The sequence below is a fragment of the Trematomus bernacchii genome, unplaced genomic scaffold (assembly GCF_902827165.1).
Source record: "Trematomus bernacchii unplaced genomic scaffold, fTreBer1.1, whole genome shotgun sequence".
NCBI classification, from domain to species: Eukaryota; Metazoa; Chordata; class Actinopteri; order Perciformes; family Nototheniidae; genus Trematomus; species Trematomus bernacchii.
Window position 1 is genome coordinate 1,769,866 of NW_022987608.1, and position 13,433 is coordinate 1,783,298.

The 13,433-nt window shown below is 41.3% G+C and overlaps 1 protein-coding gene across 1 annotated transcript in view; it reads left to right on the forward strand.

Moving 5' to 3' along the window:
- The first annotated feature begins 10,978 nt into the window (after nucleotides 1–10,978).
- The window catches only part of LOC117483282 (histidine ammonia-lyase-like), a 12,644-nt gene continuing 10,189 nt past the window's right edge, over nucleotides 10,979–13,433 (forward strand). The window contains 6 exon segments of the mRNA XM_034131549.1: nucleotides 10,979–11,292; nucleotides 11,652–11,703; nucleotides 11,865–11,892; nucleotides 13,068–13,142; nucleotides 13,216–13,288; nucleotides 13,373–13,433. The exon segment at nucleotides 13,373–13,433 is cut by the window's right edge and continues 6 nt beyond it. Coding sequence (XP_033987440.1) covers nucleotides 11,046–11,292; nucleotides 11,652–11,703; nucleotides 11,865–11,892; nucleotides 13,068–13,142; nucleotides 13,216–13,288; nucleotides 13,373–13,433 — 536 coding nt within the window. The 5' untranslated portion in view covers nucleotides 10,979–11,045.

Genomic DNA, 13,433 nt, shown 5'->3' on the forward strand with positions numbered 1-13,433 from the left:
TCACAATATTAATGTAATGTAACCAGATTACTTTCTGTTACTTTTGGATTTCATCAATACAAAGAAGTATGGTTTTTCTATGTTTTTTACTAACATAGTAATGTAACATTAATCAGATTACGTGACATTTATTTATATTTTATTTATTTTTTATTCCAATGTTTTTTTTCAATTTTTTATTTTCTTTTGTTCTTCCATTTTTTTAAATTTATTTATTTTAACATTTTTATTTTTTTTTACTTTTTTATTTTCTTTCTTCCTTTTTTTTCTATCTCTTTCTTTCTATCTTGATAGGCATATGTCACAGGGGAAATCCAATGCAAACCATCACATATATAACCAACAGAAGCTTTATTACAGCCATCCTAGTTGTGTCTTTCCATATTCTGGTAACTCTAATACACATGTGTCAAACTCAAGGCCCGGGGGCCAAATCAGGCCCGTGGTGGATTTAATTTCGGCCCGCAGGATAATTTCTAATTACTATGAGATCTGGCCCTCCGGTATATTGCACGCACACCTTCACTCCATCCTGAGGGTTTCCTCCGCTCAGAGCCTGACCCCAAACATTGATGAGCTTGCACCCAAGATGAGATGCCAAGTATCTGCTTGAACTAGCATCACAGAGCAGCACACTGAGTTTACATGGATGTTTCCTTCTGCACTTTCTTTCTTGAGACAACAGGGCATGTTTGGTTTTTTCTTTGAGGGGAATTGTTTTTTTGAAGCTGTTGTTGGCCTGTGGAAAAATGTAATCATAAGAAATGACTCTGGAAAAGCTGCAGATAGAGCCATAAGAAATGAATGCAACTGATTATTTAATGTTTAATGTTGTTTTTATAGGCAATAATTTAAGCTGTGTTAGTTCCAGGTTTAATATGTGCAATAAGTTCATTTCAATAAGTTTTGCAATAAACATTGAACCAGTCCGGCCCTCGACTAGTACCCATTTTTTAATGTTGGCCCACTGTGTATTTGAGTTTGACACCCCTGCTCTAATTGATGGATATGAATTCATTCCTTTCCCATTAACCAACAATGAGTTTAATTTACTCTAGAAACGGGAACATTGGTCTAGCTGGCGTTGTGTTTGGCTTTTGGATTAAAGTCGGCCAGCAGACTGTTGCCCTGCAGAAACCCCTCAAATTGACTCAGTCGCTTGTAGCCATGACGACGATGTTCACAAACGTCCATGGAATTGCTTTCATGGCACTTCTACTCTGCCTCCATTCACTGAGCTCCAAATCTCCCTCGACTGACACAATCACGCCTTCAGATCCTTCTCTGAAATACGACGACAACAAACAGTTTTTTCTGTATAAATCCAATTGCTATCGTGATGGCAGCAGCTCCACTGGCGGCTGATAGGAAATGTGGGAACAAATAGCAGAGATAGCATCAGGGGTGTGGAGGTTTGTCCTGGGTGTTTCCTGCCTCTGGAACAGTTAGGAGTCATTAATAACACGAGGCTGAGATTCAAAGACATCACGAGTCACGCTCGGACTCCAACATGTCCTTTGATTGCTGGGTATTTGTTTTATCATGTTTTGTGAGAAATGAAACTCAAACTACCGCCTCAGCAGGATAAGTTTCAGTTTAGACCAATCTGTCCAGACTCAATTATATGTAGTGAAGACTTTGAAGGATTTCTTAAAAATAAATGTAATTTTTGCAAATGGAAATGAACACAATGACATATTTTAAATAACTGCAAGTAAGAAACATGTTGTTTTTTGTGCTTTTGGGGGTTTTCCCTTCTCCTGTAGTGTGTTATATAGGTTTGTGTGCATGTAAATGGAGTTCCCCCCCCTCCTTGTATTGTCTCCATTCGACTCCTTTGTTTACTTCTGGAACATAGTGACATCACTATGTAACACTCGCTCTCCTATTGGCTAGCGCTCCAACACATTGTACGTGATAGGCTAAGGGGCAGGACATCTCTAAGCAGGTTGACCAATCACAACAGAGCCGGCCAGCTAACCAATCAGAGCAGACTGGGCTCTGGTTTCAGACAGAGGGTGAAAAAGAGGTGCTGGCAGCACAGGCAGTAGTGGAGAAAAATAAAGAGCTTTTTGAACATTAAAGCATGGAGACATGTCCCAGTAGAGACACTACATACTGATATACACCCTGAACATCAGCAGGAGAGGACTCTTTAAGTAGACCTACATACTGATATACACCTTGAACATCAGCAGGAGAGGACTCTTTAAAGTAGAGACACTACATACTGATATACACCTGAACAATCAGCAGGAGAGGACTCTTTAAAGTAGAGACACTACATACTGATATACACCTAACATCAGCAGGAGAGGACTCTTTAAAGTAGAGACACTACATACTGATATACACCTAAACATCAGCAGGAGAGGACTCTTTAAAAGTAGAGACACTACATACTGATATACACCTGAACATCAGCAGGAGAGGACTCTTTAAAGTAGAGACACTACATACTGATATACACCTGAACATCAGCATCAATTTGTCCGTGGTAAAATCATTTTAAAAGAAGACAAATCAGATTGGATTTGAGCACTGTGTACGAGCAGCTGGTCAGCATGCTGTCTCTGTTTGTGGTGGTTGTGTAGGAGGTGAGTTGTGTTTGCACTCCACAGTCAGATTAGCAGTGATGATCACAACCCGCCTGCTGCATGCATGACTACCAGCAGCCGACCTAATGCCTGCAGCCGGTCAGAGGAATGTCATGTTAGCTCGAGTGCTTACAGTGCTCCAGCTCTGCATATATTTACACCCTCCATTAGCTCCATGTGGCTGATGCACTTCATCTGGAGAGCAGCTGGGGCCAGGATCAGTGAGCAAATGACAGATGGAGCGAGGGAAGGATGTGTCACTGAGCTTCCTGAAGAGACTCACTTTGTTTCCTCTTCTCATTGGTCTACTTGTCAGCTGGGACTGTGATGGAGGAAGGATGTTCTTCATCCTCTTTCATGTTAACTTATACACTGCTGATCACGACTACTTTCTGTCACATACTTGCTGATATTCAGTAAATGTCTGAAGATAAAAAAGACATTTGCCACGGATTCTGTGTTGTTTGACATTCTCATGTCATGGGAAAACATGAAAGCCTCAGACTGGGAAGGTTTTCTGAGCATCACTCTTTTTTTTACTGCAAAGTTCCATTTATTCTGGAGCAGATGGATTTTATGAATCATATAAACACAATTTCTGTCTGGGCCATTCTGTGACCTTGTGGTTTGATATGTAGTAAGTGCATTCCTTCCATTTCACATGTTAAATGTTATATTTGAACTCTACCAATCTGGAATTTTTGTACACAAATTGAAAATACCATGTGTCATTTCACCCAAAGTGTTCTCTAAATGTTTTTTTACTGTAGAAACAGATCCTCAGTTGACACCAATATATTCCATTAATGAAATTCTACAAAGGCCACACAAATGTTCAAATACATGGAAATAAAATCCACTCTCAGGGAGGAATCTCCATCCTGTCAGGGGTGGATGACCAACTGTCTGACTTATCACACCAGCTCAGCGTGGGTCATACTACTGATATAAGTGTGTGTGTGTGTGTGGTGTGTTGTGTGTGGTGGTGTGTTGGTGTGTGTGTGTGTGTGTGTGTGTGTGGTGTGTGTGTTGTTGTGTGTGTGTGTGTGTGTGTGGTATGTGTATGTGTAGTGTGTGTGTGTGTGGGTGTGGTGTGTGGTGTGTGTGTGTGTGTGTGTGTGTGTGTGTGTGTGTGTGTGTGTGTGTGTGTGTGGGTGTGTGTGTGTGTGTGTGTGGTTGTGTGTGTGTGTGTGTGTGTGTGGTGCTGGCAACCGTGCCGTACCCTCTCATGTCCGCCGTTCTGGAAATTCCTCAGCCCTGAGCTCAGCTCCGTGCCGGCCGGCGCTCCGGTGGGTTGATCCATCGCCCCCCCCCCCCCCCCCCCCTCGCCTCATTAACCCACCACAATGAGGCGGGCATGTAAGGAATGTGAGTGTGAATTCTTCCTCAGAACCCCTCAAACTCCTCATCACCTTCTGGGTCTTCTTTAAACACTCACTTCACCCCCCACTACAATCCTCTCTACACACACACACAGACACACAATCACACATTCACACACAATACAAAAGTATTCAGGATCACGCCTTACTTGGAATACTTCACTTTACTTAATGTCTTACTTCAGATTTAAATATCAATGTTTAAACTGAATATTTATACACACACACACACACACACACACACACACACACACCACCCCCCCACACACACACATGCACACACACAGACTGTTTACTTTCTGGTGATACTTCAATCTTTGCCACGAGAAGGGAGATGATTTCCTTTGAGTGTTTATTAACATGTGTGTGTGTGTGTGATAACTTACCAGCGCTGTGAGAGCTGCACGTTCGCCTGCAGCTGCCTATATATGGAGGAAATTGCAAGTTCATTAACAACATTACTCACTCTAGTTGCTCTTTTGGTATGAGCCACACACACACACGCACGCACGCACGCACGCACGCTCACACACACACACGCACTCACGCACGCACTCAACGCCACACAATACAAAAGTATTCAGATCACGCCTTAATTTGAATACTTCACTTTACTTAATGTCTTACTTCAGATTTAAATATCAATGTTTGAACAGAATATTTATGTCTGGTAGATAAACCAGTTATTGTCAGTAACGTTTACACAAGGAATTTGCTTTGATGTTAAATGGTGCAAACATCCACATCTCACATATTGTACCCCCTCAAACCTCTCCTCTTCCCCGCTCTTACCCCCCCCCCCTCCCCAGGTTCAAACCTCTCACCTCTGTGCTGCTTCTCCTCCAGACCTTCCCAGCTTTCTGAGAACTCTCCTGGTACCAATCACAAGTAGATAAGATTATAATCCTCCCCTTTTTTTCTATCAGTTCAGAGCAGATTTACTGCAGCTAACATCTGTATGCATGAGTGAAAGTTCTCTCTTTGCGTTTGACGAATAGTTGTGAACTTGTGCTCAGTGTGTCATGCAGAAGTTAAGATTGTTCTCCGAGCCAGAGCTGCATGGACTTTCTCTTTCCTTTACGGTATAAACAACTTGAGGAAAATGTAATTTGGCATCGGAAACTGTTGACGATAAGTAATTAGGGAAAGGAAAGTAGGACCGACCTAACCGCTGTGGAAAACAATGCCAAACAAAATACCTTCCTTACAAAACAAGTCTGTTCACCATCAGAAGTCACAGTAAACAAAAGTTGTAGCTTTATGTGTAGCAATCGTGAACCTAAAGTATTTTTGTAGTATTATATTACTCCATTTTGCAGGTAAGTTGGTGATGATATCTGGGTATCCTCGACTTGTAATGTTTATAAAGTAATATGTGACACTGTATACGATTTTTCAATTGTTGACAAGCGACTGTATTAACTGTTTACATTTGTTAGCCAGTTAGCAGCTAATGCTAGTAGCGCGGAGTGCTAGCCTTGACAATGAACCCCAGTGTGAGGGAGTCCTGTCGCTTATATTAGTATTTTGTTGGCTAGTTTACTACGATTTACTAAAGTTTTTAAGTAGAACGTATCTGTATAGCATTTGTAGTTTGAAGTAATTGTTTATTTTGATAAGGCTAGTAAGGGAAATGAGAGTGTAGAAGATGGAAGCATTAAACAAAACAAAAAAACAGTGTAGCACTAGATGGAGCCTCTCCGACATAATTCTTTACATAAACAGCTTTAAATTCCTTTAAAGAGTTATTTACAATGACGTGAACTGAATACATTCGTGACTGAGATTCCCCTTACCACACCTTTACTATGGATTAGGGTCAAATTAAGTCCAACTGGCTATTCCCTCTAGTCCGCTCAATATATTCAAATCTGTCAAACTATAAATAAACAACATTTATCCAGCTTGTTGTGTTAACACTGAATCTGCCCTATGACCATGTTTCTCCAGAAGTTTAATTATCTTAATGTATCGATCAAATTATCTTCCCTGATCTGTTAGTTTAAGTAGATTTTTTCTCATGTTGTACTAACATTGCCTCTTCTCTCTCAGTTTTGTTGCTTTGTTTATAATTTTTTTCCTTCAATATCATGGTCATGGTGTGATGGCTGAAGTGAAAATGGTCTCCGTTGTTTCCTACTCAACTGTGAGTGGGAGGAGGCCTGACATGAGAGTAATGATGGGACGCAGAACACTCCACACCTTCTTATCTGAAGCCTGGTACCAAGCGGAGCTGCATCTGGAGCCATAACTACAGCACGTCAATGTTGTGTGTGTGTGTGTGTGTGTTGTGTGTGTGTGGTGTTTGTGTGTGTGTGTGTGTGTGTGTGTGGTGTTGTGTGTGTGTGTGTGTGTGTGTGTGTGTGTCTGTGTGTCTGTGTGTCTGTGTGTGTGTGTTTGTGTGTGTGTGTGTGTGTGTGTGTGAGTGTGTGTTTCTTAAAGAGATTTTTGGAGTGTCAAAAAGGTTCTGCTCTTAGCAATGCCTCTCTCTCTCTCTGTGAAACGATTTGTTGTTAAACCTCCTCTTTCTGTTTACTTCAGAATGGATGGGGGAGGAGATGGGGGGGGCGTAAAGGTTAAAGGGGGAAGTAGGTGACGCAGCCTAAAGAAGGGAGTGGAAGAAGGTGTTTTGTGTGCGCCATGGAGGAACATTCCCTGGACTCACTAAGAGGAAGCTATCTGACCGAGGAGTCTCCAGGGAATCAGTGACAGCCGGGGTCGAGCTGACGGACACACACCTCTATCTGCCTGTGATAGGACACACACACACACACACACAACACACACTTATCTGGAGGTGCCTCCAGCTCCGACTGACTACTGCAAACTGTCGGCCAGATTCCCACAGCAGACACACACACACACCACACACACACACACACCTCCACACACACCACCACACACCACACAACACCACCACTACACACACACACACACACACACACACATCACACACACACACACCACACACACACACTTCCACTGATGAATAAGGCTCTGTTTTTGTTAGAAGAAATCTCCCGAAGTCATTCCTCCAACTCTCCTCTGGCAACGTCAGCGACAATGAGATATTTCATTTTGAACAGGTGCATTCATCAAAGCTCGGGCACTTCCCAGGTCCCAAGTTTTTCCTTCTCTGTGTCCCTATCAGTGCCACGTCTTCGTAGTCAAACATAAATGGAGATTGTTTCCAAGGTTAAGAAACAATTGGAACAGCTCAAAATAAAAATAAATGTTTCCCATTCGAATAAAAGACCAGTTTGCTTGGGAAAACCTTACTCAAGATTTCAGAGTTCATCCTTCTTATCTGCAACTTGTATGGTTAGAGTTTGGAGAATATGACTAAAATCAGTGTCATACTCGTAAACCTTAACATTAAACCTTATTTTGGGGAGAATCATTCATTCTGTATTTATACTCAATTATTCAGATTTTACTCTTCAACAAGTAAGTATATTGATTGTTTCCAAGGTCAATATATACTGTAATTGGACAGCTCCAGCCAGGCTTTTTCAATACATTTTTTCCCATTTGAATGAAAGCATTTTGCTTATAAAAAAAACCTTACTTCAAAACTTCACAAAAAAACGTATCTGCCATCTTTATGGTTACAGATGGAGATACAAGACTCACATCCTTGTCATATTAATTGTCATACTCATAAACCCTAACATTAAACCTTACTTTGGGAGAATCATTCACTCATTATTCAGATTTTCCTTTTTAATAGGTAAGTATTTTTACAGTATAAATATATTCCACTTTTGAACACCCTGAGCTTCCCTCTAACGCCCCCCTCAGGACAAACTTTAACATCTAATTGTGAGACTAAGTATTTAATTATAACGCCCCAGAACTAGACTTTGATTTTCAGTCTCTAAGGAGATGGTTTGCTTTTATTAATAGTGTGGGTGGATGTGGAGGATGAACAGACAAACTGTAGAAACGGAGGAAAAGGAAAGGGTGGAGGCTGGGTTTTGTGTACATGTCTTTGTTGGGAGTCGCTCAGACAGAAGATCGATGTGCTGTCAGTTGTGAGTTTGTGCGTTTTCGTCCGTCCAGGGGATGTCGGACACACACTGAAGTGTGCTTTTTATTTACAGAGTGAGGGGGTGGCTCAGGAAACCGGCGGGAGGAGAAAAAGGAGCTTCCCGGGGAAAAGGTCTGAGGTTCTATCGGAGGAAATGAGCCACGTGGGCGTCAGCCTGACGGAGACTATTTGCAGCCCAGGGGCCCTGAGGTGGGGCCGCCCTCAGGAAATGTGCCATTTTACATTTACATTACGTGTACATTGAGCTATTTAGCTTATCAAGAATGGTGTGTACTCCATCTACGTGCTACCATGCTTTTTCTTCCCGGTCAACTGTATATTTTCTACTTTTTAATGCTGTTTTATTTCTATTTTGGGTAACACTTTAGATTAAGGTACACATATTCACCATCAACTATAGTTGTTCATTAACAGGTTAGAGTCAAACATAACTTCTTATTGGTTATGACCAAGACTTCACTTTAAAATAGTGAACTTATTCTGAGTTTGAAATACCACATTTTTAGTTATTTTGACACAATTAACACTTGTAGTTTCATGTCTTGTTACATAAGAATAGACCATATTTGTCAGGTGTTATTATGAGAGAATGCCTTATTAGGCCCATATTGAGCATATTAAGACCCTCTAATGTAACAGCAGGATTTGGAAAGACTTGTCCATGCGTTTATCTTCAGTGGACTCGACTACTGTAATGGTGTCTTTACAGGTCTCACTAAAGAATCGATTCGAAGGCTGCAGCATATTCAGAACGCTGCTGCTCGAGTCCTCACACTGGAAAAAATGCTGCTCCAAACACAAGTTAAACAATAATGAAAACAAGCATGCTTTCACTTGAAATAAGTACAACAATCTGCCAATAGAACAAGTGAATTTGCTTGGTTAGATTCCTTGAAATGAGATGGGATATTTAGATAAATCAGATCTTGTAATTAGCTGGGAGAACACATTTTGGACTATATTTGACCAGAATCAGGAAATGTTGTTACAATGGAAGCCGCAAATACTCAAAAGTTTTCAGTTTTCTGATGTTAGTTGGCGATTTTCTAATAAATATATAAAAAAAAATGTGTTTCATCTGAGATACAACTCAAAATAAGATTTTTTTTACTTAACAAGATGATGCATTGTCTAAAAACAAGACCCGATATCTCACTGCAGTGTTACTTCTGAAGTTATTATGTCTTATATCAGGAGTAGAGACATATTCTGACTAGATATTAGACAAATATACTTGGCAAGATTTCGAGTTTTTGTAGTGCACTAACACTAAGAAAGTGGATCCCATCAGTCCAGTTCTGAGGTCTTTACACTGGCTTCCTGTCTGTCTGTCAAAGACTTGGTTTCAAAACACTGCTGCTGGTTTATTCTGATCTCCTGCTACATAATGAATGATCCAGAACTCTACTAACAAACTTGCCTTGCCTTGCAGGGATGTTAATGAGTACATTAGGGACATTTTGTACAGCAGCTATGAACCAACCTGACAAACAGAACTGTGACAAACATAAAAAGGTGTTATCAAAAAAGTGCACAAGCCCATTAGAGCTGTTTAGAAGTTGATATTGTGACCTATCCAAATGTATGTAGACTGCTATTTTTATGTATGTATTGTTGTGCCGCCTTTTTTATGTTATATCTCTGAATGTGTGTATATGTGTCTCTACATCTGTATGAGTATGTACTGTATGTGTATCTATTCTATTAAGGGGGGGCGTTCAGGTGTGTATGTATGTATCTATAGAAAGTTGCAGGTAATTCAGAACGTCGCTGCTCGAGTCCTCACTAACACTAAGAAAGTGGATCACATCACTCCTGTTCTGAAGTCTTTACACTGGCTTCCTGTGTGTCAAAGAATAGATTTCAAAATATTGTTGCTGGTTTATAAAGCTTTGAATGGTTTAGGCCCAAAATACATTTCTGACCTCCTGCTAAATTATGAACCATCCAGAACTCTCAGGTCTTCAGGGACTGGTCAGCTTTCTGTCCCCAGAGTCAGAACTAAACATGGAGAAGCAGCGTTCAGTTATTATGCTCCAAATATCTGGGTTACCTGCAGGTCCGCTGCAACTCTGACTACTTTTAAATCCAGGCTGAAGACTTTCCTTTTTGCCGCTGCTTTTAAAGGTAGGGTAGGTAAGTTTGAGAAACCGGCTCGAGATCGCTAGAATTTGAAAATACACAACCGGAGAAAATCTGCCACTTCCTTACAGAGCCCCTCCTCCAACACACACGAACGCGCACATGACCAATGAGGGCACGAGATAAGTTTGTGCACAGATGGAAGGCTGACAGGCAGGTAGGCCATCCAGTTATTTTAGCCGGGCCGGCTAAAATGATTGGTCGTGCTTTTTACAGTATTACGGCTTCAAACAGATGACAATTTTTATGGATTTTTTGTCAAAGCACTTCAGATATTCATTGCTATCGGGATGTTAAGAGCATTCCATGGAATATAACAAAAAGTGTATCTCGAGCTGGTTTCTCAAACTTACCTACCCCACCTTTAATTGAACTATTCACATCTTAAACTGCACTGTAACTTTTATTATCTTTGCTTTTGAATGAGTGTTTCTAGATATCATTTGCTTAATGTCTTTCATTTTTGTAAAGCACTTTGAATTGCCTTGTGTTGAAAGGTGCTATATAAATAAACTTGCCTTGCCTTGCCTATACATATTTGTACACAGTTTTTATATATTCTTATTCTTAGGGACGGTGAGAAACGGCATTTCGACCTCTCTGTCTGTATCACACACACACAGAGAAATAGGACTTTGACGTGTTGATCCTATATCGTCTTGACCTAACGATGAAAGAGTAATGTTTGGTGGTTTATTTCGGATTACAGATTGACAGCATGTTTGAGCGCTGAGAATCTGATGTTAATGATGAAGAGGAATCGTATACAACAGGTTGGACCACTTGCTCTGGGAGGACTTGTTAATTTGACCTTAAACAGATCAGTGTGTTCACCTTCTAGCTGTTGAGTGTTTTGCATTATTTCTCTGCACGATGCGCTGCGTGTCTCTTTGTGTTCGGGGCGAGTGGTTCAGGGTGCCCTGTGGCGGCCCCTCTGCCTCCGTCAGGTCTCTGGGGTCTGAAGCCCTGCAGCGCTACCAGAGGGCCAAGAATCTGGAGGAAGGAGACATGGAGGACGGAGACATGGAGTTCAGCCTGCGGAGGTTTCAGTGTGGAGAGCTGCTTCACCCTGAGGACAGAGCAGAGGACGTTCTGCAGGACAATGATTTTGTGCACCTGGGTAAGTGTCTTAAAGGTCACCTATTAGGCAAAATCCCTTTATGTCTTTTCTACATCAACATGTGTCCCCTCTGTGTAAAGAGATTCTGAAAGTTTCAGGAAAAAAGATTCTCTCTCTTTTTGTCCTGATCCATTTATATAAAAACCTGTCTGAAAATGAGCTGATCAGATTTTGGCCACTTTATGATGTCATAACGATTGGCTTGTGTAACCATTAGCCAATCACCAACCAAGGTAACCCCCCCATGTTCTGTATACTGTATATCTGAGACCTGTAATATATTGATGAAAAACAGGGGACCTTTAAGGTTATGTACTTGTTCAGCTGAGTATTCTTTTTTACTGTATTTGTGTTTGAAGTCTTTGCAGGGGAAGGTGCCAGACATTACTCCTCTCCAATGGAAATGGCAATGTATCCTTCGACTAACTTTTAATGTCATTTCAATAGATGCCATGAGGGTTTCTCGCCCTCACATCAATAAGTTCAAACAGAAGACTATACATAATGGCACAAGCACCTGTTTATCTTGTCTTTCATTTAACAGAATTGTCTCCTTAACTCGCTGCTATTAGGCAAAAGCCTTATCAAGAGCCCAAAGAGGTCAGTATGCTGCTGTTTTTTTTTATCATTTCAAATATAATAATTAAGGAGGCCCTATTATGCTTTTTGGGGTTTAACGTTTCATGTAGTATGTTATACAGCTTTGTGTGCATGTAAATGGTCTGCGCTTAAGTTTCCCTCAGAGACTGTTTCTCTTATGTGATAGGCTAAGGTAAGGGGCGGGACATCTCTAATGGCGCATTTCCACTGCAGGGCCTCGCTCGGCTTAGTACGGTATAGTTAGGCCTTGGTAGGCCAGGCTCACTTTATGCTGCGTTTCCATTACAGTTTAGGAACTGGGGCAGTAACTATAGTAACGCAGTGTAGGCGGAGCCGTGACGTCATCTTCAATGTGAACCACAAAACCAACATCAGCCGTTAGCTGTTAGCCCTCAGAGCTCACAGCTTCTCATATCTGTTCAGAAACTAGACAGAAGTTAAACAAGTACAAACCACAGACTGCCTGTGTCATGGCGAATACAGTCGCTGGTTTATTTATGTCTGTAGGCCGTTGTTGTGAGTGTGGACGGTCGGAGCATATACAACGTTAGCTTAGCCGATCTCCATTCAGAAAACACGCATTTTAAAAGGTGTATCGCCTGCCGTCTGTCTGCAGACTTGTCAAAGCATTAATTCATGGTTTTTACTAACCGGTATCAGTATGTTGTTACTTCGGCATCATTTTGAAACGTGTATTACAATTAAATCACGGTCAAATATGTTCATTGTGTTGTAGTTGTAGCCACTCACGTCACTAGTTTAGCATACTCAGCCCGGTTGTTGGCCCGGAAAGAACCACGATTTTGGAGAGCCAAAAAAAAGGTGAAAAAGTACCCGTTAGCCGGAACTACCCCTAGTGGAAACGCAACAAAAAACGGGCCGGGTTTGGCACGGCACGCTTAAACCGTGCTACGCGCTGCAGTGGAAATGCGCCATAAGCGGTTGACCAATCACAACAGAGCCGGCCAGCTAACCAATCAGAGCAGACTGGGCTCTGGTTTCAGACAGAGGGTGAAAAGAGGTAAACATAAAGAGCTTTTTGAACATTAAAGCATGGAGACATGTCACAGTAGAGACACTAAATACTGACACCTGAACATCAGCAGGAGAGGACTCTTTAAAAAATGTCCACTACAGAAAGCAGCTTTGTATTCTTGTTTGTTTTTTGCTCTCAGTACATTCAGCTGGATGGAAACAGTCTGACCACAGCTGCTCTGGTCGACTTGGGGCAAGGCTTGTTCAAAATAAAGGTGAGAAAAGTCCCAGATATTTTTTCAAATGAAATACCGACAGACTAATGTTTGCGGTTTGCTTTCCTCACAGTTAACGCCTGAGGCTGAGGAGAAAGCCATTAAGTGCAGAGAGCTTATTGATGCTTTTATAAGAGAAGGCAAAGGTGTGTTGTTTACTCTGCATATCCTCATTGGAATTACTGAAACATGACTTATTTCACAACAGTGTGTTTACTTTTTCATTGCAGTTGTCTATGGAGTCAACACTGGGTTTGGAAAGTTTGCGCACACACTCATACCAAAAGAGCA